Here is a 27,458-nt window from a genome sequence, read left to right on the forward strand (position 1 = left end):
TGTCAACACCTGCTTTCTTTGGGATTGGAATTATTATATTCTTCTTGAAGTCTGAGGGTATTTCGCCTGTCTCATACATCTTGCTCACCAGATGGTAGAGTTTTGTCATGACTGGCTCTCCCAAGGCCATCAGTAGTTCTAATGGAATGTTGTCTACTCCCGGGGCCTTGTTTTGACTCAGGTCTTTCAGTGCTCTGTCAAACTCTTCACGCAGTATCTTATCTTCCATTTCCATAATATTGTCCTCAAGTACATCGCCCTTGTATAAACCCTCTATATACTCCTTCCACCTTTCTGCCTTCCCTTCTTTGCTTAGAACTGGGTTGCCATCTGAGCTCTTGATATTCATACAAGTGGTTCTCTTCTCTCCAAAGGTCTCTTTAATTTTCCTGTAGGCAGTATCTATCTTGCCCCTAGTGAGACAGGCCTTTACATCCTTACATTTGTCCTGCTTAGCCATTTTGCACTTCCTGTCGATCTCATTTTTGAGACGTTTGTATTCCTTTTTGCCTGCTTCATTTACTGCATTTTTATATTTTCTCCTTTCATCAATTAAATTCAATATTTCTTCTGTTACCCAAGGATTTCTATTAGCCCTCGTCTTTTTACCTACTTGATCGTCTGCTGCCTTCACTACTTCATCCCTCAGAGCTACCCATTCTTCTTCTACTGTATTTCTTTCCCCCATTCCTGTCAATTGTTCCCTTATGCTCTCCCTGAAACTCTCTACAACTTCTGGTTCTTTCAGTTTATCCAGGTCCCATCTCCTTAAATTCTCACATTTTTGCAGTTTCAATCTGCAGTTCATAACCAATAGATTGTGGTCAGAATCCACATCTGCCCCTGGAAATGTCTTAGAATTTAAAACCTGGTTCCTAAATCTCTGTCTTACCATTATACACTCCTGGAAATGGAAAAAAGAACACATTGACACCGGTGTGTCAGACCCACCATACTTGCTCCGGACACTGCGAGAGGGCTGTACAAGCAATGATCACACGCACGGCACAGCGGACACACCACGAACCGCGGTGTTGGCCGTCGAATGGCGCTAGCTGCGCAGCATTTGTGCACCGCCACCGTCAGTGTCACCCAGTTTGCCGTGGCATACGGAGCTCCATCGCAGTTTTTAACACTGGTAGCATGCCGCGACAGCGTGGACGTGAACCGTATGTGCAGTTGACGGACTTTGAGCGAGGGCGTATAGTGGGCATGCGGGAGGCCGGGTGGACGTACCGCCGAATTGCTCAACACGTGGGGCGTGAGGTCTCCACAGTACATCGATGTTGTCGCCAGTGGTCGGCGGAAGGTGCACGTGCCCGTCGACCTGGGACCGGACCGCAGCGACGCACGGATGCACGCCAAGACCGTAGGATCCTACGCAGTGCCGTAGGGGACGGCACCGCCACTTCCCAGCAAATTAGGGACACTGTTGCTCCTGGGGTATCGGCGAGGACCATTCGCAACCATCTCCATGAAGCTGGGCTACGGTCCCGCACACCGTTAGGCCGTCTTCCGCTCACGCCCCAACATCGTGCAGCCCGCCTCCAGTGGTGTCGCGACAGGCGTGAATGGAGGGACGAATGGAGACGTGTCGTCTTCAGCAATGAGAGTCGCTTCTGCCTTGGTGCCAATGATGGTCGTATGCGTGTTTGGCGCCGTGCAGGTGAGCGCCACAATCAGGACTGCATACGACCGAGGCACACAGGGCCAACACCCGGCATCATGGTGTGCGGAGCGATCTCCTACACTGGCCGTACACCACTGGTGATCTTCGAGGGGACACTGAATAGTGCACGGTACATCCAAACCGTCATCGAACCCATCGTTCTACCATCCCTAGACCGGCAAGGGAACTTGCTGTTCCAACAGGACAATGCACGTCCGCATGTATCCCGTGCCACCCAACGTGCTCTAGAAGGTGTAAGTCAACTACCCTGGCCAGCAAGATCTCTGGATCTGTCCCCCATTGAGCATGTTTGGGACTGGATGAAGCGTCATCTCACGCGGTCTGCACGTCCAGCACGAACGCTGGTCCAACTGAGGCGCCAGGTGGAAATGGCATGGCAAGCCGTTCCACAGGACTACATCCAGCATCTCTACGATCGTCTCCATGGGAGAATAGCAGCCTGCATTGCTGCGAAAGGTGGATATACACTGTACTAGTGCCGACATCGTGCATGCTCTGTTGCCTGTGTCTATGTGCCTGTGGTTCTGTCAGTGTGATCATGTGATGTATCTGACCCCAGGAATGTGTCAATAAAGTTTCCCCTTCCTGGGACAATGAATTCACGGTGTTCTTATTTCAATTTCCAGGAGTGTATAATCTATCTGATACCTTTTAATATCTCCAGGATTCTTCCAGGTATACAACCTTCTTTTATGATTCTTGAACCAAGTGTTAGCTATGATTAAGTTATGCTCTGTGCAAAATTCTACAAGGCGGCTTCCTCTTTCATTTCTTCCACCCAATCCATATTCACCTACTATGTTTCGTTCTCTCCCTTTTCCTACTGACGAATTCCAGTCACCCATGACTATTAAATTTTCGTCTCCCTTCACTACCTGAATAATTTCTTTTATCTCGTCATACATTTCTTCAATTTCTTCATCATCTGCAGAGCTAGTTGGCATATAAACTTGTACTACTGTAGTAGGCATGGGCTTTGTGTCTATCTTGGCCACAATAATGCGTTCAATATGCTGTTTGTAGTAGCTAACCCGCACTCCTATTTTTTTATTCATTATTAAACCTACTCCTGCATTACCCCTATTTGATTTTGTATTTATAACCCTGTAATCACCTGACCAAAAGTCTTGTTCCTCCTGCCACCGAACTTCACTAATTCCCACTATATCTAACTTTAACCTATCCATTTCCCTTTGTAGATTTTCTAATCTACTTGCCAGATTAAGGGATCTGACATTCCACGCTCCGATCCGTAGAACGCCAGTTTTCTTTCTCCTGATAACGACGTCCTCTTGAGTAGTCCCCGCCCGGAGATCCGAATGGGGGACTATTTTACCTCCGGAATATTTTACCCAAGAGAACGCCATCATTATTTAATCATACAGTAATGTTGCATGTCCTCGGGAAAAATTACGGCTGTAGTTTCCCCTTGCTTCAGCCGTTCGCCAGTACCAGCACAGCAAGGCCGTTTTGGTTAATGTTACAAGGCCAGATCAGTCAATAATCCAGACTGTTGCCCCTGCAACTACTGAAAAGGCTGCTGCCCTTCTTCAGGAACCACATGTTTGTCTGGCCTCTCAACCCCTTTTAAATTTACCATCATATCTACCAGATTAAGGGATTTAACACAACTAACTGCATCACTGAGCACACAAGCCACTCCACCATGGTAAGGTTTGTGGCTCAGAGGGAGTCGCAACTCAAGCTAAACAATCCACCCTATTCTGTGTTAAGGAGAAACTATAAAATAACAAGGAAAAATGTTATTTTCCACCCAATAAAAGTGCTGGCTTGTTTTTTGACAAACCTATCTAACAATTTAACTCGGAGAGGATGTGGTAGGGTCAATTTGACCTCACTCATTTTGTTTTGTTGGCAGTTCTTTGTTGTGCAGTTGCACATTGTTGAAGTTCTCAGTAGCTGTAATTATTGAACACCCCTCTCTAATGCGTGCAAGCACTGAGTCGGTTGTTGTCCATGATAGGAGATAAATGAGTGCAAACAGAATGAGAGTATTTTTGACCCTTCTTCAACCGTGAAGTAGTATTTCTGTGCCTTTTTCAGTTTATCTTTTTTCATGAATGTTTCTTGCTTTTTGGTGTTTTTAGTCAAAATGGACAATGAAGAAAGGGAGGCTGAGCATAGACATTGTTGGCTGGCGGAATTATCGAACAGTAAAAACTACTTTACGACAGATGGCAGTGAAAATGAAGATTGTGTAAGTGAGCACAATGGCAGTAGTGGTACTGAGCAAGATGCACGTGAAGGCAGTGACAAAGAAGATAATAGACCACTAAATCAACTACAAAATATTGCCCATGATGCTGTGTTACCAGAATTAGTCAAGCAATCGGAAAAGCAGGTACGCAGTTCACTTTATTTTGGTAAAGATGGATCCAAGTGGTGCAAAAATCCACCTCAACAACAAGTTTGGACTTGTTTAGAAAATATCATCAGGCAGGTAACTGGCGCGAGGTTAGTGGCAAGATTAGCAAAGGCAGAGTTTGAATGCTGGAGTCTGTTTTGCAATGAAAATATGCTTAGTATTATCTTGAAATACAGAAACTTGCAAATTGCAGAAAGGAAAGCAGCTTGTGAAGTAGGACCGCAGTGATACAAAATCTACATTTCCCACAAAAAAAAGTGAAAAAATCTGAAATTCACTTACAGTATAGATCTAAATAGTGTCTCTAAGTATGTCAAAAATCTGTTCTTAATTTTGATCAGTGGCAGAGTTGTGTTATTTCCTAGAAATAGAGGAAATTTTCATACCCAGAAAAGTCTCCAACTACAGATAAGGACCCCTGTTGGTGTATTGCTGGTGGGAGCTGTCCATCCAATCAAATACCTTGTAATTTAAATAGGACCATAGTAACCATATATCATCACAAAAATTGGTGTTTTTAATGGCTAGAACTAAGAATGTTATGCACAATAGCTTAATTAAGCTAATCCAGTCATAATTATAATGTGTGGCTCTTCATGAGCCTTTTAACAGCTGTGATAAGCTGTGACATGGAGTGAATAAAACTGCGGATTTCAATGTCCAGTAAGTCCTATGACAAGAACATGGACAGTTCAATCAGCTTCTGCAACCCATTATGAGTGAATGGCAGAGGATACTTTTCACTGTACCACTTGATACAGTGTCTTTTTCCCACTCCATTCATGTATGTAGTGCAGGAAGAAAGACAGCTTTGTGTGTGTGTGTGTGTGTGTGTGTGTGTGTGTGTGTGTGTGTGTGTGTGTGTGTGTGTGTGTGCGCGCGCGTGCGCGCAAATGCTGTAATGAGTCTGATCTTGTCTTCCATTCCGCACAGGAAAAATACATAGGAGGGTTATAGTACATTCCTAGATGCCTTACTTGAAGTTTGTTCTTGAAACATTGAAAACTTTTTGTAGACTTTGACAGGGTAGCTGGTGTTTCACTACCTCAGTGCAGCTCTCACAAAATTCAAACTAACCTGTGACCATTTGTGCTGCTCTCCTTTGTTTTTCACCATCCCCTGCTGGTGTTATTTTGTATGGGTTCCACATGCTTAAACTACATGCTAGGGTGGGTTAAATGAGTATTTTGTAAGCATTTTTTCACTTTACCTACGATCCTATGTGATCCTTTCATATCCCGACAAACCTACACCCAAGTATTTGCACAAGCTGGACTGACCCATATTGACACTTACTGTTTCTGTAGTTTTTCTCCTTCTGTGAAGCGCACAATTTTACATTTCTGAACATTTAAAACAACTTTCATCTTTTATCAAACAGTACTTCATTAGAGATAACAGTATCATCTGTGAAACACCTGAGATTACTATTAATATTGTCGGCCAGATCCTTAACACACAACATGAACAGCAAAAGTTCCAAAACACTTCCTGAGACAGGCCTAAAGTGACTTAAATCTGTTGACTCTCCACTGAAGATAACAAACTGCTCCCTCACTACTTGGATGCCTTCAACTCCTTTACAAATTTCAGTTGATACCCCCAGATGATCATACTTTCATTTATAAGCATTGGTGTGGTACTGAGTCAAGTTTTCACAACCCATGTTGGTTGGCTTATGGTATGTCATTCTGTTAAAAATACCTCATTATATTTCAACTCTGAATATGTTACAAACTCTACAACAGATGAATGTCACAGATATAGGAATGTAGTTTTGCAGATTATTTCCGCTACCATTTTAGTAGCTGTCTGTGACCTATACTTTCTTCCAACTACCATGCACAGTTGTTTGTTTCAGGGATCTTGGGTATACAAGGGGTAGTCAAAGTTTTAATCATCACTTTGAAAAATCTAGCTGCAACCTTGAAATTCAGTCATGGTTTTATTCCTCTATGTATTTATCCTTCAATGTGACATTTTTTTCACGCAATGTATGTCATGACAGATACCTTAATTGTTGAAGCTTGGATTTTGGCTGTTGAGGAAACGTTCCATCACTAAAATCACCTTCTTGTCATCCTAGAAATGCCTGCCATGCAATGGTTTAATCATGAGAGGAAAGACGAAGAAATAACTAGGTGTCATGTCAGGAGAATAAGAAAGGCAAAATCTGAAAGCCCAAAGTGGCATATGTGTGTCCTGTGCAGAATGATGTAGAGCATCGCCTTGAAACAAAAACATCTGTTTGTACAATTTTCTCCATAATGCTTGCACTTGACAGCCTGCCACAGCCTTGTCAATGGATTTCATTAGTACGCCCTAGTGATGATTTGCCCCTTATGAGCCTAATCTATTAGCACCATGCCATGGTAGCCAAGGAGAGCTTCTGTGAAGTTGGGAAGAAAGGATATATCTACTAGTAGAACTGCAAAATTTTACATGCTGCATCTTTTGATTAATGCCAATAATACACTGTCATCCCAACATGAAGGCACAATGGCCATAACTAACATCAAGAGTTAAAGATTATCTTGTGACCAATGCAGGTACTGAGATCACGAGCAATGTTGTTGGTGCTGTACCACAGAAAAATAAAAACATGAGTAGAAAAAATTCAAAAAATCAAATTAGGTCAATGGATTTATGAGCTTCAAAAAATTCAAAATAATTATACAACTTGGTTGATGAATTTGTCACTTTTTAATTATGTGACTTCACTTCAGGGCCTTAGGAAAGAATATGTTTTGCAGTAAGATTGTATTAATCATAATTTCAAATAATTGACGATGTATTACTCTGTTATTCAAATTAAATTATGTATAGTAGCTACATGAATTAAAAGTTAGGACACAGCCAAAATAGTAGATGAACATTTGTTTTTAGAGGCACATCTGCTCTGATGAAGGCCTGTTGTAGTATAAATTAGCCCAGTCAGGAACACAGTTGGTCTTCATGTAGGACTCCTTCGTCAGGGACCGTGACACCAAGGAGTCTGTTGCACCAAATATTGCACCTGGAATAAAAAATTATTTATTTCGATATCTTACAGTACCATTAATACCAACCTAACAACTGGGAAAAAGCTGAATGACATCTGAGCTTAAAAGCTTCAAAACTATAAGAAATAGCTTGGTATTATATTACACATAAAATAAGGCCACAAGAACCTGATATGTATATCATCACAATAATGCTGACTACCGTATTTGGCATGCTTGCTTATATAAGTCGTCTCTACACTTTACATACTAGATTCTTGGTATTAATATTCTCCTCTTTGGAACATGGGCAGAAAGTTGATTGTCAGGGACACCGTAGAGCAACTCCTGTACAGGAAGTGTTGAACTTTAAATCATTTTACAGAAGTTACAAATCCGGAAGGGATACAATGGTACACAGTAATGAGGAAATGGCATGCCCCAAGCCACTTGAGCCAATGTTTCTACAAGATTAAAATGATATGACGCCATGTCCCCATTTATTTGCCAAATTGTTTAAATACCTTGGGTACAAAGCTCATCTCAATTATGAACACAATAAATTCTGCCTTTTAGCACACATCTGCATCTTTCTTCTTTTACAATAGACTCACAACAGTGAAGAGTAAGTGTCACAATATTTCAGTGTCAAAATAACAGTATGCTCATTTTCAAGTTCACAAACCCCAACAGATGCCTTACAATTACTTTCTTTGGATGCATGATTTTTTTAGGTACTTCAGGACAACCAAATAAGGCACTGCTGGTGTTATGGCTGCAGATTCACATTCATCTTTATCCAGTTTGACCTTATGTTTTTATCTCTGATGATCTCACTCTTGACGTAATGCTAAACTCTAATCTTCCATACTATTGGACACAGTAAGTGACTTACATTACGTTCGTGTAGTGAAGTTTTGAAATCGTGATTAACATTGGCACGAGTAAAATAATTTTGATGTCCATATCTTCTTTTATATATGAGGTCATCGGACAAAAAATTAGTCACCCCTAGACATAATCACAAGCATAATGATTTGGCAAGGAATCGAGCCCACAAGGTTGTGCAAGTATGTCACATCCAGTTTAAGCCATTCACTGAGGTTTTGATCATGCAATTCCACCAAAGTTGTGGGACTGCCGATGCCGGCATTTTACCTGCTGTTCCACCATGTTCCACAGATTCTCTATGGAGTCCAAGCCCAATGATTTTGCAGGCCAACTGAGATGTAATACGGTGGGAAAGTCTTCAGGAAACAAACTACATATTCTTCCAGCCTGGTGAACTCTGATGTAGTGGTTGTTATGTGCCTGTGTGAGCAATGGCCTCTCGAGAGGCAACTAGCTCCAAATGTTCATTGCATGCAGTTGCTGTTGAGCTTGGAAATGACTTTAATTCACAAGCTGTGAAATGTGTCCCTGGTCCCTCTCAGTCACAATCTTTTTCCAACCACAATTGTCATATTATGTTTCACGGCCACACGTGTTACAACACCGTGTAGACACGTTGAACAGTTCCCTGCAACCATTCCAGCAGCTTCACACACCTTATGGCAATGAGTGTGGCCAAACAATATTGTCCATTTTGCCACCCTATCACATCCTTAAATTCACCCACGTTTAGATACAATGTTGCTTGAAACATAAATGTCTCACTTAGCGCCTTACGTTCACACAGAGGCAGTGCGTGCACAGTTGAGCACAGCTCAGTTGCTGTGCCACCTGTAAAAGCTTAATGATTCATCTGAGGGTGCATACTGGGATAACTAAAACTGTCATGTGCAACATTCAAGAATGCCAATGTTCAGTCAGTCTTCACTTTCACAGCATGTTCAGTACTACATTGTCTGAAGATTATAGGCCTACAGCAATGGATTACAATCACAACAGTGATGTAGAAACAAAGATGTGAGACGGAGCACGGCAGTTCGGGGCATTTTCCTAAAAATACTCCATAAATAAACTTGCTATGACTTGTGATGCTATATAATTATTTGGAGTACTGTATTTACTCGAATCTAAGCCGCACTCGAATCTAAGCCGCACCTGAAAAATGAGACTCGAAATAAAGGAAAAAATAATTTCCCGAATCTAAGCCGCAGCTGAAATTTGAGACTCGAAATTCAAGGGGAGAGAAAAGTTTTAGGCCGCACCTCCAAATCGAAACAAAGTTGGTCCATTGTAATATGAGACAGAATTCAGGTCGAATGAATGACGATACAGCTACAGTAGTTTGGTTCGAGCCGTAAGCTTAGCAGTTAAGCTTTAACAGGTAGCCATTGCTATGCGTCAGGCGCTCCGTCCTTATTTATGCGGGTACCCCTTCGTTTTTCACGTGCTTCGTCTGGTTTGAATTGATTGCTTATTTTTTCCAGATCTGATAATTGCCGTTCTCTTTGTTATAGGTGTTTTCGTCACTCTAAGCTGAAAATGCGTTACTGTATTGTGTCATGCATTGTTTGTCGCATTCCGATAATGAATGTTCACGACCTGGTTTGCTTTTGTGCGTGCTACCGCCGCTTACAAAAAAAAAAAAAAAAAGAGAGAGAGAGAGAGAGAGAGAGAGAGAGAGAGAGAGAGAGAGTAATTGTCTCAGTAGCGAAACAATGGCAAGAGACTGCTATTTGTTGTTATTTACACTGCTGCTTTCTTGGATAATGATCAACAAGAACCAAATAATAAACTGCGTATGATAGATGATGTTCTGAACGAGAGTTTAGCGAAAATTTTTCTCCGTTTGAAAATCTTTGCAGACGCCTCTTTAGTACATTATTTTCTGCACAGAAATTAGAGTCATCTTAGATTTAAAAATCTAGTCAATTGCCGTGCTTCATTTCTGACTGTATCACTATTAGGCATAAGAATAATACGAATATGAACATGACATATGTGTATACTTCCGCGTTTGTGTTGTCTCACTCTAGTTTCGTAGTTTATTAGGCAGACAGGATTTAAATGAGATAGCAGCAAACACGAAAGAATACATGGCAAAATGTTTATATTCGTATTATTCTTATGGTGAAGAGAATACTGCATGTGATTCAGAATTCACAAAAGTTCCCATTAGCAACCATCTCTTCTTACAGGTAGAAAAAAAATCAGAACGTAGAATTGGCCATACTGACAAACATCGCAAACGGTCTTGCCAGTCGGATTTTCGTAGTACATTGAAAAGCTGCTACATTCGAAGAAGAACAATACGGATTTTGTATTTACTTCGTTGGATAATGTATGAAAATGCAGTGGTCGAAATTCGGGGCGGAGAAAAAAGCTCGTCTTCCACCTTTTTTTTTTTAATTTATTTACTGACACAAAGGTTTTGGCGCCAGTATTTATCTTTGTGCCTGTAAAGCATGCCTGTGTAGCGCTACATATATTCAACGGCAGAAGTTAGTTGTGGCGGCACCTACCAACATATTTCAGAACTTCCGCTTACTTTGCACTCGATTCTAAGCCGCAGGCGGTTTTTTGGATTACAAAAACCGGAAAAAAAGTGCGGCTTAGATTCGAGTAAATACGGTATTACCTATAATGCAATAATGGTTTCCATGTTACATATTAATTGTTCTTGGTGTTAAGATGTTCTGGTCACATTATTTTATAGTGTTTATTTCTTCTGTAATCTCTAATCTTCCGCAAAACGCTTTGTTTTGAACAAACAAAAGCAGACATTAGCTGTCAAATCCTTCAGCAAGTTTAATTATATTCAGTGTTTGACTGCGGTAGGCTATCACAGGAGTCACAATTTTTCATGGCCCCAATGATGATGCCTAACAGTTAATTTGCTAGTTAACTACTGTGGTACATACTACTGATGTAGGATCAAGAACTGTGTATTCATTCGTGTGTGTGTGTGTGTGTGTGTGTGTTCCTTCATTCACACGTTCTGTAAATGCCATCGTTCTGAGTCAAATTATATTAACAGGCAGGTGCGTAACTGCACGCTACTTCTGTAAACTATACTAGCAACAAATTAAAACTAGAGATTATGTGCAAGTACTGGAAATTGTGGGAATTACTTCTAGTTACTGACTCTTCTCCCATACAACTCAGCTGCTGTTTCTATCTAATACTTCAAACAACACATTAATGTCACTGCAAAATTTTTTTGCAGGAGTCTTTGCATAAAAATTTCTCGCTTCACTGGCTGTGTCAAATTCGGACAAAATTCTAAGCTTTTGATGATATCCACCATAATTTTCATCAGGGACTAAAACTTACTGTCGTGAGCTGGCAAGGTTCCCTCTTTTGTACCCCGAGAATGGCATCCAGTTGGCTGGATTATGTGACAATGGTGCTTACAGTGGTGGCGCACCCTACATCCATAGATTTTGCTTGCACTCACACTCTTAGCTTTGCTTGCAGCATCACCTGTCACATCAGGCAGGGACTTGTGGGAAGTTTTCCTCTGTATTTTTTCCCTCTCAAATGCATTCTTCCATGCATTGCAAAGTGCATAGCCATTGTCTCAAAGCTGTTTTCACACAGTCTGATATCAACAGCTTCTCTGATCACAGAATGCCAACCATTTGATGCATGAGCCATTACTCTCATTTGAGCAAACAAGATCTTGTTATTACTTAACAAGCTGTGCTCTGCCACTGCTGATTTATCCAAATGCTTGTATCATAAGGAATGTTATAAATTCCTAGTACTCTCAGGTCAAAATTATCTTCGGGTTGCAACATTTCTTTAAGTTTTCTTGGTGGCCAGAAGACTGGTCTGATTCCTTTACTATTTAGGACTACCTATTTTGCTGTTGTTGCACCCCGGAATAGTAGCCACAATGTTAATCTAATGTCATGGGCAGAACACCCGTTCCTTCTGAATATTGTCTTCAGATACTTAATCTCAGAACCGAGGTGGTCCATGTCCAAAATAGTTCTGGCTCTGTATAACAAGGTGTTCAGCATAGCTCCCTTCTGAGCTGAATGGTGAAAGCTGTGCCCATTGAGATACAGATTCGTATGTGTCGGTTTTCTGTACACAGAATGGCTGAATCATCTGTCTGATTTCCATTTGATCAACACATCTAAGAAAGGTAACTTCTACTGGCTAGCATTGCTGCCTCTGGATCATGAGGTCTCGGGTTCAATTCCCAGCTGGGTTGGGGATTTTCTCTGCTTGGGGACTGGATGTTTGTGTTGTTACCACCACCACCACCACCACCACCACCACCACCATCATCATCCATGACAGTGGCTAGATGGGATTATGTAAAATTTGGACTGTATAAAAATTGAGACTTTGTACAGGCGCTGATGACCGCACAGTTGAACGCCCCACAAACCAAATATCATCATCAAAGGTAACTTCCCATCCTTCTCCACCTCTACTGTAAATCTTATGTTGGGATGTGTACCATTCAAATGATTAACAAACTGCTTCAGCACCTAACTGACATGCGGCCAGATTAAAAATGTATCATCAGTGTATCTGAAGAAGCAAGATGGCTGCAGACATCACATTAAAAACTCACAAATGTTTGTCAATACCTTAAAGCAGATGAAGATTGGCCTGAATGAAATCTTGGTTAGCCTGGACGTGGTCTCCTGTTTACCAAGGTACCAGTAGAATACACATTAAAACTGTTCGGCACTCGTTTCTCCCCAGAAATTTCAAAAGTATTTTACCATACTTTGACAACCACGTACTTCTTGTATGGTGGAAATTATTATGAAATGAGTAATGGAACAGCAATGGGTTTGCCATTTTCACCAGCCATAGCTAACTTTTCCATGGAAGATTTTGAAGAACGAACATTGAACAGTGCTCTCTTCCATCACTCTTACTGCCTCAGATACGTTGATGATACATTTCTTATCTGGCCGCATGGCAGTGAGGTGCTGAAGCAGTTTGTTGATCATTTGAATGATATACATCCCCACATAAGATTTACAATAGAGATGGACAAGGCTGGGAAGTTACCTTTCTTAGATGTGTTGGTCAATTGGAAATCAGACAGGTGATTCAGCCATTCTGTGTACAGAAAACAGACGCATACGGATCTGTATCTCAATGGGTGCAGCTTTCACCGTCCTGCTGAGAAGGGAGCTATGCTGAACACCTTAGTACACAGAGCCAAAACTATTTTGGTCATTGACCACCTCAGTTCTGAGATTAAGTATCTGAAGACGATATTCAGAAGGAACGGGTGTTCTGTCCATGACATTAGATCAACGTTGTGGCTACCATTCCGGGGTGCAACAACAGCAAAATAGGTAGTCCTAAATAGTAAAGGAATCAGACCAGTCTTCTGGCCACCAAGAAAACTTAAAGAAATGTTGCAACCCGAAGATAATTTTGACCTGAGAGTACTAGGAATTTATAACATTCCTTATGATACAAGCATTTGGATAAATCAGCAGTGGCAGAGCACAGCTTGTTAAGTAATAACAAGATCTTGTTTGATCAAATGAGAGTAATGGCTCATGCATCAAATGGTTGGCATTCTGTGATCAGAGAAGCTGTTGATATCAGACTTTGTGAAAACAGCTTTGAGACAATGGCTATGCACTTTGCAATGCATGGAAGAATGCATTTGAGAGGGAAAAAATACAGAGGAAAACTTCCCACAAGTCACTACCTGATGTGACAGGTGATGCTGCAAGCAAAGCTAAGAGTGTGAGTGCAAGCAAAATCTATGGACGTAGGGTGCGTCACCACTGTAAGCACCATTGTCACATAATCCAGCTAACTGGATGCCATTCTCGGGGTACATGGACCACCTCAGTTCTAAGATTAAGCATCTGAAGGCTATATTCAGAAGGAATAAAATCAGATCAATGCTGTTGATAAAACAAAGATGTGTCTTTATTCATAAATGTTGCCTCCATGACAACAAGAGGACCAACACCTAGTATAGCTTCCATTCTGCGGCGCAACAAGTAGCACGATAGGTAGAGCCCTGGACAGTCAAGGAATCAGACCAAATTCCGGCCACCCAGAAAAATTAAAGAAATGTTGTGACCCGTAGAAGATAATCTTGTCCTGACAGTGCCAGAAATTTATAACGTTCCTCGTGAGTGTGGAAAGAGTTAAATGGGCCAGTCTATACAGAGAGCAGCTGATTGTTGCATTGAGCACCACCGTCACTTTAAATACAGGCATTTTGATAAATCAGCGGTGACACAGCACAGCCTGTTAAGTAATCACAAGATCTTGTTTTATCAAATGAGAATAATGGCTCACACTCCGAACTATTGGCACTCTGTGATCAGAAAAGCTGTTGAAATCAGACTTTGTGAATACAACTTCAATAGAGACAATGGCTATTCACTTAGCAATGTCGGCAAGAATGCACTTGACAGGGAAAAAACACAGGGGAAAACTTCACACAATCCACCACCTGATCTGATGTATGGCACTGCAAGCAAAGCTAGATAGAGAGCACAAGCAAAATCTGTGGATGTAGAGTGCGCCAACCCCTGTACCTGCCATCAAGACATAATCCAGCCAAATGGACGCCATTCTGGTGGTATAAAAGAGGGAACCTTGCCACTTCATGACAGTCCATTTTAGTCCCCAAAAAAGATGGTGGCAGATATCACTGAAAGCTTGGGATTGTGTACAAATTTGACAATGGCAAGCGAACCAAGAAATTTTTATGAAAGGCATTTATATAACTTGACACAGACCACAGTCAGCTGTCTATGTACTAGCAAAGTCATTACAACCCTAAGTTCAAATTTTCTAATAAATTGTGGAGTGGTTAATGAGACATTCTTTTAGTTGATTTTTTAATATCTGAGAATTTTAAGTGTCTTGCCTGATGTCTGTTAGTAAACTGTTAAATGATTCTGTACTCCATTCTGGAATCTAGATGAAGATGCATAGTCTAAAGAGAAATCATTTTTACTTCTAGTACTTCAGCTGTGAAATGCACAGCTTACCCCATATTAACTTTTGTTATTAACCATAAATACCACCAGAAAGTATGTGTATTAGCATGTAAGTATAAGATTCCCTAGGTCCCTGAAGATGTTTCTCCAAAATGGTCAGTTGCCAACTTCACACAATATTTTTACTGCACAATTCTGTAGAATAAAGACTTTCTTGACCTTAACTGCAGTGTCCCAGACGACTATTTTATAGAACAGAATTCAGTAAACATAAGCAAAGCACACCAATACTCCCATGTGTGGGTCAACACAATGACAGAGATTCTTAAGTGCAAAGCAGGCAGGACTGAGTTTCTTGTTTACCTTACCCATCCACCAATACCACCTATTATCCATCTGGATGCCTATGAACTTCACACACGGGGCCTCACCCAGTGTGTAAGTCATCTTGAGTTATTTGGAACTACACAGTATGAGTATTAGACCACGGATTAAACTGTTTGTTGTGGATCAGTTGTAGGACCATTTTCTTACTCTTCTGGCTCTGTCTGATACTGATGTGTTTGAGCTCATTATTAGTATACTAGTGTCACCATTAAGTCTCACAGCTTTTGAAAAGTCCTTTCATGTTCCCTATAAATTACATATGTAGGCCAAGAACAGGAAGGGGCTAAATATAGAACCTTGCGGGATGCCATTTTATGCATATCCCTGTCACATTAATGTAACATCTCTGTTTTTTATTGTTAATATGGCTATCCATGCAAGGGGACTGCCTTTAATGACATACCATTTTAGTTCCCCTCATAGAATTTTATCAACTATTCAATAAAAGTCCTTGGCTAAATTAAAAAAAAAAAATCCAAACATGTAATTTCTCTCATTTATTTGTACCAAAACTGAGATCACAAGATCACATATTGTATTCTCAGTGAAAAAGCCTTCAAAGAAGCCAGACTGAGCTCCTGCTGAAATATGGTTCAATGTTTTCTTCTAAAACGAATACGAGAACAAGAGAAGGAGGGATATGAGTCTATAATTATAGGTCACTTGCTAATCTCCACTTTTATAAATCAGTGATACTGCTACATACTTCAGCATTCACGAAAATACACATTGACTCATTAACAGGATACTATAACAACTCAATAGGGATGCCACCAAGTCACCACAAGATTTTAGTACTTTAAAATACAATCATAGCCTATCACTTTCCAGCAGCCTAGTAATTTTTGTGATCTCCATAACAGATGATTTAGCAAAACTGATGCTTGGTGGTGGTGGTGGTGGTGGTGGTGGTGTATGGTGTATGAAAGCAGGTCTAATGGACTGTGGATACAGCATTCTTTTTTGAGTGTATGTCAGTGACTAAATGCTATTACTATTTGATGAGTTGTCTCCTTTACTCCCAAATTATTTAAATTCTGACAGAACTTCCCTTACCATATGAATCTTAACAGTCTTTTTCAGTGGATCAGTTTTAATCCCTATGTTTTCAGTTACTGTTAGAAAGAATTCACTGAATTTAGAAGCCAATGCTTTGAGTCTGTTAACATCTGTCTCACTGCTAATATCATCAGTAAATTAAACAGCATTCACCTTGTCAAATTTATTCCAATAACTTTACTTTGTTCTTGAATTTTTTTGGACTTAAAGCACGGGTTTTTCCACTTTGAAGCCACAGTAAAGAATTTCGGGGACAAGCTGCTTTTGTCCATGGTGTTAATCACCCTTTCCTTCAGCTTCTGCTCTTATCATTCCTGACCCATTGTAACAGAAAACTGGATTATTATTTTGTAAGAAAGTTAAGGGTCTTTAAAAAGAGTTCATCAAACTTCTCACGATTATATCTTCTGCATCACTGAAGATAAAATGCGGTTTAAATCTTTATTTATGCATTGAAACTAAAAGTTTACCTTAGCCCCCAATGTAAGTTGCCAGTTCATGTGACTGCTTTTACAGCTCTCCTTCGTGCAGCTAGCTGACTCACTCACTATGTGTGTTGAGCGAAGATTGCAGTAACATAGCAACAAAATGTCTTTTACACTCCTTGTTTCAAAAGGTGCAAATCAGTTACAACTATGTGTTGGCAGTGTGGCACTGAACTCACTAAAGTGTAAGATGTGTATGAATTTTGTATTGCACCATTGGCCTCAGATGTTGCCTGATCTCACACCATGGTTTTCAAGAGGAATGGGGGGGGGGGGGGGCAGGGGTGTTGCAAAAGACTATAAGCCTCCCCTTATAAAAACTTGGGATGAACTGTAATGCCACAAAGCAACAGCAGTAAATGCCAACACCAGATATGCTTGCAAGTGTATGATACGAGTATGATTATCATCTGAATGCTTGTCCTACATCTGCTGACAGGCATAATGAACATTTATGAGAAGCAAATGAAAACTATGATCCTAAAAGTAATTGTAAAAAGTACAGAAAGGTATGTACACACATGCAAAAGATGTACTCTTGTAAAATCAGAGGGATCTTTTGGAAATAAAAACTTTGAACTTCTATACGAAAGCCAAAATTGACCCGAAGTTTCTATGTTCATTAATGTGGAAGATATAGTCACGTGAAATCAAATGAACCTTTTTGTAATACTTTATATTTACAAAAGAATATAAAATTTCTCATCTATCTTTTTGTAGTATTTCATATTTAAGAGTGAATATAAAATTTCTCACTTATCTTCTTGTAATACTTTACATCTAAGAAAAAAAAAATCAAATTCCTCATTGATCACATGTCCTTGATAAACTACTTCCCATTGTTCATCTCATAAATTTTCTCTGAATGGTGTAACTGGATTAGCACTTACGCATAAGTAAAACTGTATGTTTCTTTCTTAGATGAACCTAAATGATGGGGATGCTTTATTGCTGCCATTTGATCTTATAGTAACAAAAAGCATTTATTATTATGAAAAACAGATGATTTAGAAATAAATTGTCAATTGATATTGCCATATGTCCTCTTCTTGTCTGGATTGTTATATTGTGAACAAAACTGTTTTACAGACAAATCACAATTAAGAAACAGTTTCTATTATAACGTAATGAATACAAAGATCTTGTTTCAGAACTCATCAACAGTCACATTTTCTTTATGCATGCAGAACATAGTCACAGACCAAAGTCTGTCATTGATCACCATAATAGTAGTAAGTGCAGATGCCCTGTTATTCTTAGATTTTGAAAAAGGAATTACGATTATTCATTGCATATAAAGCTTTTGATAGTTGATTCAAATGGTTCAAATGGCTCTGAGCACTATGGGACTTAACTGCTGTGGTCATCAGTCCCCTAGCACTTACAACTACTTAAACCTAACTAACCAAGGACATCACACACATCCATGACCGAGGCAGGATTCGAACCTGCGACATAGCGGTCACGCGGTTCCAGACTGTAGCGCCTAGAACCGCTCGGCCACCCCGGCCGGCGATAGTTAATTCAACATGATGTTTAATGATAACCAGTTATGTCTAAAATTTGGCAACCTTTGCAGAGAAATTGATTACATTACTTACAGTTAATTCAGTTGCAAAGTTATAATTTTTACTTACTACTTGATAACTAAAAACTTTATTGCAAGAGACTCACCTCCAAGCCATGCAGCATAATTTTCTTTGGCAGGGGCTCTGTGAAATTTCAGATTTGGCAATGAAAGCTTACTGGCATAACGCTCCAAACCCAAAAGCTGTCTCATTTCATCCCGTAACCTGGCACGGAGGCCAGGTACCATTGCTGTCCCACCAACAATGAAGATATTTTCTGCTAGCGGCCGACGAGCATCTGTTGCACACTGTTTAAAATTGAACAATTATTGTAATGAATTATTCATAGTATTTCACAGCAAAATTAGATGCTTTTTCAGCAGTCATCTTACAACTAATTAAATTAAAAGACATACTATTTTTCAGTTGTCTTTGTAATGATACAGATATTTCACTGGTGATTGGGTAGTTATGGCAATCAAATAGTGATATCCTAATAACAGAAAATGCTCACTCACTCTCTCTCTCTCTCTCTCTCTCTCTCTCTCTCTCTCTCTCTCTCACACACACACACACACACACACACAAATATATTCTTATTGCTGACAACTAATCATTCATTTACCACATCATAATGCCTCCTCCCATCCACTTTTACAACCTTTTCACATGTTCCTAATTGTTGAGGCCAGCTCTCCATTAAGGTCAGACACTGGCCTCTCATCATAACAAAAAATAAAATGATAAAAGAAAGATGCCCCATGATCCTGCCAAAGGAGGTCACGTGTCTTCAATATATTAAAATCACTTCTTTAAGTCTGCATGACTGAAGGACTGTCTACCAACACATGACTGCTGGTTGAATGTCTGCAGTTTGTTACTTTGTACCTCCCGTAGCTCATTCTCACATTTTTTTAGAGCCTTCCCTTACTGTCCTATTAGCTTGCTCCTTTCCATTCAATCCCATGTGCTTGCTGACATAACCAACACACGACAGTGAGGAGGAGTTATCACAACAGTCCAAAATCAATCCATACTTGCGGCCTGCACTGCCAATGGCATTGCGGGCTGTGAGTGATCCCCATAAGACGAATGGCAGAAAGGAGCCACACCCTTGAAGCAATCGCCATGTCACCTTGGCAGGATCCTGTGGCCAACCTGCCCGATATAAGCAGGCACTCCATCGGAAACTGCAATTCTTGCTTTGTGCTCTGTATGACCTGCATATTACGTCGGCTGCCTTGGGGTGGCAACAACCACCTCAGATCTGGACAACTTTTAGACTGTGTGATTCTGTATTTATTGTTCACTGTTTGTGTATTCAGTGAATATAGCACAGCACACAGCACAGCACTCCGTCTTCAAGCCACAAGTGGCCCATTGGGACCATCCGACCGCCGTGTCATCCTCAGTTGAGGATTCGGATAGGAGGGGCGTGTGGTCAGCACACCGCTCTCCCGGTCGTTATGATGGTTTTCTTTGACCAGAGCCGCTATTATTCGGTCGAGTAGCTCCTCAATTGGCATCTCGAGGCTGAGTGCACCCCAAAAAATGGCAACAGCGCATGGCGGCTGGATCGTCACCCATCCAAGTGCCGGCCACACCCGACAGCGCTTAACTTCGGTGATTTCACGGGAACCGGTGTATCCACTGTGGCAAGGCCGTTGCCATTCAGTGAATATGGAATAGTGGTAAACTTCAAAATGTTCACACCAAACAGAATACTATTTTCTTATGCTGCTTGGGGGGGGGGGGGGGGGGATGTAAAAAGTGTCCTGTATGTACAGTTAAACTGTGTCAGGTGGGCACATTTGCAAAATATGAGGGTGATTACAGATAATGAAAGCACTTGAGAAAATTCTTTTGTCAATTACATATCTTTTAGTCGTTTCAGGACAGCATCGGAGACCATAAATCTTTTAGGAAAGTATATCTTAAAAACAATGCCAGAAAAAAACTATGAAGCAGACAACACTGACTCCAAACATTAACTCATCAGTATAAATTATGAAGGAGATTATGCTCAACAGAAAAAGAATAATAGGCTTCTTTAAAGTAAAATTTTATACATGCAGCCTCTTTACTAAGCTAAGCTTAAAAACAGTCTGTGCCTCTCTAGGCTAGACATGTACCTGAACTTTATGTTAGAACATCGAAGTTTGCCACACCCAGATTTGTTTAAATCTAAAATGGCACTGTCTCTCTCAACAAAGAGCTTCCAAAGTTTCATATATTTCTCTTTTATATACATTCACAAAAGCCTTCACTACTGCAGAAGCTTTAGTTTCTCTGCATGTGATCTGAATTCATTTGGGAATCATATGATCCATTGCAATACAAATGCCATTTCAAGATGGATTTTTCTGAATGTGTCCTTTGTAATGTCATGAGGATACTTTCTTCACTTAAGGCTCAGACAGTATATGTCTTTAACTTTATTCTTGAACTACCATCACAACTTTTGCCATTGTTGTTGTTGTGGTCTTCAGTCCTGAGACTGGTTTGATGCAGCTCTCCATGCTACTCTATCCTGTGCAAGCTTCTTCATCTCCCAGTACCTACTACAACATACATCCTTCTGAATCTGCTTAGTGTATTCATCTCTTGGTCTCCCTCTACGATTTTTACCCTCCACGCTGCCCTCCAATACTAAATTGGTGATCCCTTGATGCCTCAGAACATGTCCTACCAACCGATCCCTTCTTCTGGTCAAGTTGTGCCACAAACTTCTCTTCTCCCCAATCCTATTTAATACCTCCGCATTAGTTATGTGATATACCCATCTAATCTTCAGCATTCTTCTGTAGCACCACATTTCGAAAGCTTCTATTATCTTCTTGTCCAAACTATTTATCGTCCATGTTTCACTTCCATACATGGCTACACTCCATACAAATACTTTCAGAAACGACTTCCTGACACTTAAATCTATACTCGATGTAAACAAATTTCTCTTCGTCAGAAACGCTTTCCTTGCCATTGACAGTCTACATTTGATATCCTCTATACTTCGACCATCATCAGTTATTTTGCTCCCCAAATAGCAAAACTCCTTTACTACTTTAAGTGTCTCATTTCCTACTCTAATTCCCTCAGCATCACCCGACTTAATTCGACTACATTCCATTATCCTCATTTTGCTTTTGTTGATGTTCATCTTATATCCTACTTTCAAGACACTGTCCATTCCATTCAACTGCTCTTCCAAGTCCTTTGCTGTGTCTGACAGAATTACAATGTCATCGGCGAACCTCAAAGTTCTTATTTCTTCTCCATGGATTTTCATACCTACTCCGAATTTTTCTTTTGTTTCCTTTACTGCTTGCTCAATATACAGATTGAATAACATCGGGGAGAGGCTACAACCCTGTCTTACTCCCTTCCCAACCACTGCTTTCCTTTCATGTCCATCAACTCTTATAACTGCCATCTGGTTTCTGTACAAATTGTAAATAGCCTTTCGCTCCCTGTATTTTACATCTGCCACCTTTAGAATTTGAAAGAGAGTATTCCAGTCAACATTGTCAAAAGCTTTCTCTAAGTATACAAATGCTAGAAACATAGGTTTGCCTTTCCTTAATCTTTCTTCTAAAATAAGTCGTAAGGTCAGTATTGCCTCACGTGTTCCAGTATTTCTACGGAATCCAAACTGATCTTCCCCGAGGTCCGCTTCTACTAGTTTTTCCATTCGTCTGTAAAGAATTCATGTTAGTATTTTGCAGCTGTGGCTTATTAAACTGATTGTTTGGTAATTTTCACATTTGTCAACACCTGCTTTCTTTGGGATTGGAATTATTATATTCTTCTTGAAGTCTCAGGGTATTTTGCCTGTTTCATACATCTTGCTCACCAGATGGTAGAGTTTTGTCACGACTGGCTCTCCCAAGGCCGTCAGTTGTTCCAATGGAATGTGGTCTACTCCGGGGGCCTTGTTTCGACTCAGGTCTTTCAGTGCTCTGTCAAACTCTTCATGCAGTATCTTATCTCCCATTTCATCTTCATCTACATCCTCTTCCATTTCCATAATATTGTCCTCAAGTACATCGCCCTTGTATAGACCCTCTATATACTCCTTCCACCTTTCTGCTTTCCCTTCTTTGCTTAGAACTGGGTTTCCATCTGAGCTCTTGATGTTCATACAAGTGGTTCTCTTATCTCCAAAGGTCTCTCTAATTTTCCTGTAGGCAGTATTTATCTTACCCCTAGTGAGATAAGCCTCTACATCCTTACATTTGTCCTCTAGCCATCCCTGCTTAGCCATTTTGCACTTCCTGTTGATCTCATTTTTGAGATGTTTGTATTCCTTTTTGCCTGCTTCATTTACTGCGTTTCTATATTTTCTCCTTTCATCAATTAAATTCAATATTTCTTCTGTTACCCAAGGATTTCTACTAGCCCTCGTCTTTTTACCTATTTGATCCTCTGCTGCCTTCACTATTTCATCCCTCAAAGCTACCCATTCTTCTTCTACTGTATTTCTTTCCCCCATTCCTGTCAATTGTTCCCTTACGCTCTCCCTGAAACTCTGTACAACCTCTGGTTCTTTCAGTTTATCCAGGTCCCATCTCCTTAAATTCCCACCTTTTTGCAGTTTCTTCAGTTTTAATCTACAGGTCATAACCAATACATTGTGGTCAGAGTCCACATCTGCCCCTGGAAATGTCTTACAATTTAAAACCTGGTTCCTAAATCTCCGTCTTACCATTATATAATCTATCTGATACCTTTTAGTATCTCCACGGTTCTTCCATGTATACAACCTTCTTTCATGATTCTTAAACCAAGTGTTAGCTATGATTAAGTTGTGCTCTGTGCAAAATTCTACCAGGCGGCTTCCTCTTTCATTTCTTAGCCCCAATCCATATTCACCTACTATGTTTCCTTCTCTCCCTTTTCCTACACTCCAATTCCAGTTCCACATGACTATTAAATTTTCGTCTCCCTTCACTATCCGAATAATTTCTTTTATTTCATCATACATTTCTTCAATTTCTTCGTCACCTGCAGAGCTAGTTGGCATATAAACTTGTACTACTGTAGTAGGTGTGGGCTTCGTATCTATCTTGGTCACAATAATGCATTCACTATGCTGTTTGTAGTAGCTTACCTGCATTCCTATTTTCCTATTCATTATTAAACCTACTCCTGCATTACCCCTATTTGATTTTGTGTTTATCACCCTGTAGTCACCTGACCAGAAGTCTTGTTCCTCCTACCACCGAACTTCGCTAATTCCCACTATATCTAACTTTAACCTATCCATTTCCCTTTTTAAATTTTCTAACCTATCTGCCCGATTAAGGGATCTGACATTCCACGCTCCGATCTGTAGAACGCCAGTTTTCTTTCTCCTGATAACGACATCCTCTTGAGTAGTCCCCGCCCGGAGATCCGAATGGGGGACTATTTTACCTCCGGAATATTTTACCCAAGAGGACGCCATCATCATTTAATCATACAGTAAAGCTGCATGCCCTCGGGAAAAATTACGGCCGTAGTTTCCCCTTGCTTTCAGCCGTTCGCAGTACCAGCACAGCAAGGCCGTTTTGGTTATTGTTACAAGGCCAGATCAGTCAATCATCCAGACTGTTGCCCTTGCAACTACTGAAAAGGCTGCTGCCCCTCTTCAGGAACCACACATTTGTCTGGCCTCTCAACAGATACCCCTCCATTGTGGTTGTACCTACGGTACGGCTATCTGTATCGCTGAGGCACGCAAGCCTCCCCACCAACGGCAAGGTCCATGGTTCATGGGGGGGGGGGGGGGGGGGAGGGGGGGGGGGACTTTTGCCATATAAATTCAAATTAAATAGGTTCTGTTAAACAAACTGTTGTATCTGTCACATAGAAGCTGCAGATAGGAAATAACTATAAATTTGTGTGTGTTAACTGTGACTGAATGACTCCTTAGTCCAATTCAGTTTTCATGTCATTTCAGATACGCACCAAGGTTTTTCAGTATCTCAAGTAACACACTGCCAGAAAAGAGTTGTTTCACATTAAACATTAGTTTAATAGAAGTATTACAGATAAATGATTGGAAATTGCTGACAAGAATAGTATTAATGTGAAATTATAGGATGTGAAAATTCAAGCTAAAGGGAACAATGACCTCCAGTATAGCATCCAATATGAGATTGGACAGAGACAACTGGTCACCATCCTCTTCAAACAAAACTTCAAAAGCAGTTTCACGCAAGTTGCCAGGAACTGTAATATGGCGTCCACATGCCACTGGGTAGTCCACGGAAGGAGATGGTGTTACTTCACTTAGCTTTTGAGAGCGTTCCAGTGTTGTCACGAAGCAAGTTCTAACTGAAAGAGATAGTACTGTGATCAAAAAATTTTAATGCAACAATGGAATGTACAAAAATGCACTTTTATAAATAAGCAATGCACTATACGTAACTTAAACTTTTGACAATCCTGGTCCAATACTGGCATGCCTTAAAGACACATAATTGAAGCATTTAATCTTATCTGTTAATTCAAGTTTCAGTAATTTGTGACTGTCAGAACCAAAAATAGAGCCCTGCTGTCATGCCTACATAGTAGTGAAACACTATCAGCCTTTGAATTAAAAGAGAAGTATTTCTGTTGTCACCTTTTATGATTTCAAAGTGAGTTCATGAGACTAGAGCAATTGCATGTAGCAGTGGTCTTACACTCAGGCCACAGTTTCTCATTGAACTGATTATGTTCAACCCACAATAATTTTTTAAAGATGCAAATAAGTCTAGCGTTAATCAGCTACCAGTACTGAAGTAAATGTATTTCAAGAATGACCATTAAAATTGTCAGTTGCAATTATCGATACACCGAGTGTTCTCTCTTGCAGCTTATAGGAGAGACTGAGTGTGTCAAACACACACAGTTAGGCAAACTATTCCACAGAATAGCAAACATTTTCAGATCACACAACATTAACTTTGCTTTCACAACACAAAACAAACTGCAACACACATGGACACAATGTAAACAAACAGATAGATAAACACCATCAGGCATTTACAAAGTAGTACGTCATACATACAAAGCCATTCTATGTAGGTAAAATTAGGAGAGACTTCCAAAACAGATACAACCAATAAACAAATGTCTACCATGCAAACAATTATACTAACTCACCATACAAATAATTATACTAGATCATCAATAATCACCCACATAAAGAACCCTGGCCACCCATACCATGATATCATGAATGATCTTTGAATTTTACATAAAATGGACAAGGGACACCAAATGAAATTGTATGAAGAATTAGACATCTTCACTCGTGGCACAGTACACTGTGACAGGCTGCTGAATGCTTAGCTAGAAAGTAAAAGAAAAATCTCTTTTAAAATTTCTGTACTATCAAATTCTTATTTTAGTATTAAAAAAATGGTTATATCATTTAATATGTGCCATTACATCACTACATCTATATACAAAGGTTTCATCTTCATTGCACAGACTATCTTAGCAACTGAAAGCAGTTTATCTTATTAGCAAAGACTCTCTGGAATGAAACAAACACATGGATGTGAAAGTGTTAAGTTGTGAAGTGACTGTTACTGTGCTCTGTGTGACAACCAGCTTCCAGCAAAAGTATGAGTAAATATATGAAGGGAACAATTTAAAACATAAAATCCACTTATGTATCTTTCTGTACAGAGTTATATTTCAATACATTATCACACTAGCACATCCAGTAAAGGAATCTCATCACAAGTCAGGTTCCTGTAATGCACATGTACCTGTAATGCACACAATGGTGGCAGTATGCTGCTGAATCACATCATGTTAATTAAATGTTAGTGAATAGTGACTACTTCAATAGAAATTATATCACAAACAAAGCATACTATCTAACCTAGGTGCTTGATACTAAATACTGGAGAGCACTGTCAACTAATTCTTTATCGTTTTTGGTTCTGGCAGTTCAAATTGCTGGTGTCAAAACATGGTTTTACCATCTATCGTCAAGGATTGACCATGAGACAGTCAGGCACGGTGACCACTCAATCACAGCTGTAGACAAAGCAACTGTTTATGAACAAAAATAGGCATTTAAAAAGAAACATCTACAAGACTGCCTAGGAAAAGGAAAAATCCCTGTAAGTACCATGTCTGTAACATTTTTAAACAAAAATTAAGCTTTGTTGCTGCAGAATAGATTGAAACTAGCTGTACTGATTAACTAATTAATGTGGTATACTCGATAGAAACCAAACAGTTATCAGATTACCAACCCTTAATGTCTTCAATTTGCTCACTGCTCAGGTCACAGGGGCTACCTTCACTTGCTGCAAGTTGCTCTCTGATGCGCCTGAAAACAAAAAGTAATACATTACTTCTAAACTGAAGTAATGCACATTAAATAAGAAAGAAAATCTTGTGATCTCTAATCAAAATGTGTATCATTTAAATGACATGGCAAACAACAAAAAACTAGTGTTCTTATATTTTCCAGTGTTTATCATATAAACAGATCCCACTTAATCTTTCCAACATGTTCTGCGACAAACAACATCAAAATCCATTACTGCAAACAAGATGCAATTACTTAATCCTAAAATGAGACAGAAATAAAAATATTTATTAAGACAGCATCAAAGTTTTCAGAGAGTAAGGCACATCATTAGGAAACTATTGATCCCATTAACCGTGTTTATTGGACTGTAAATTACAAGTTGGTAGTTAACTGTTTTTTCCTTTCCTTTAATTGAGTAATCTGAAATTAATTTATCACATCTTGTACAGGCAGAACTAAGAAAATAATCAGAGATTTGTTGCCAACAGTGCAGGACTTGATTTTCAGTGAAAACAAAGCATAGAAGTTCCACTGACAATGTGATGACATCAACAGCTGCTTGATTTTGCAGGCCATTTGGATACCCCCTTCCAGCACAAGTTTCTCTGCACAGTGCACATGGGAACTGTCTCTTAAATACATTCTGTGCTCTCAAAGACCTTTAGCGTAAACCTCTGCTAACCTGTTCCCACAGTCTTATCTTGCTTTTTCCCTTCTCACTTCTGTCCAAAAAACACCTGCTCCATGTCGATCATGTACCGC

At 40.0% G+C, this 27,458-nt stretch overlaps 1 protein-coding gene across 1 annotated transcript in view; it reads right to left on the reverse strand.

Annotated features, from left to right (window-relative positions):
- Positions 1 to 6,849: 6,849 nt before the first annotated feature.
- The window catches only part of LOC126199097 (actin-related protein 10), a 51,961-nt gene continuing 31,352 nt past the window's right edge, over positions 6,850 to 27,458 (reverse strand). Inside the window, exons 5-8 of the mRNA XM_049935847.1 lie at positions 26,635 to 26,711; positions 24,510 to 24,712; positions 18,504 to 18,705; positions 6,850 to 7,092 (exon numbers count right to left, since the gene is read on the reverse strand). Coding sequence (XP_049791804.1) covers positions 6,959 to 7,092; positions 18,504 to 18,705; positions 24,510 to 24,712; positions 26,635 to 26,711 — 616 coding nt within the window. The 3' untranslated portion in view covers positions 6,850 to 6,958. The remainder of the gene's footprint in view (positions 7,093 to 18,503; positions 18,706 to 24,509; positions 24,713 to 26,634; positions 26,712 to 27,458) is intronic.

This window comes from Schistocerca nitens, chromosome 8, assembly GCF_023898315.1.
Source record: "Schistocerca nitens isolate TAMUIC-IGC-003100 chromosome 8, iqSchNite1.1, whole genome shotgun sequence".
NCBI lineage: Eukaryota > Metazoa > Arthropoda > Insecta > Orthoptera > Acrididae > Schistocerca > Schistocerca nitens.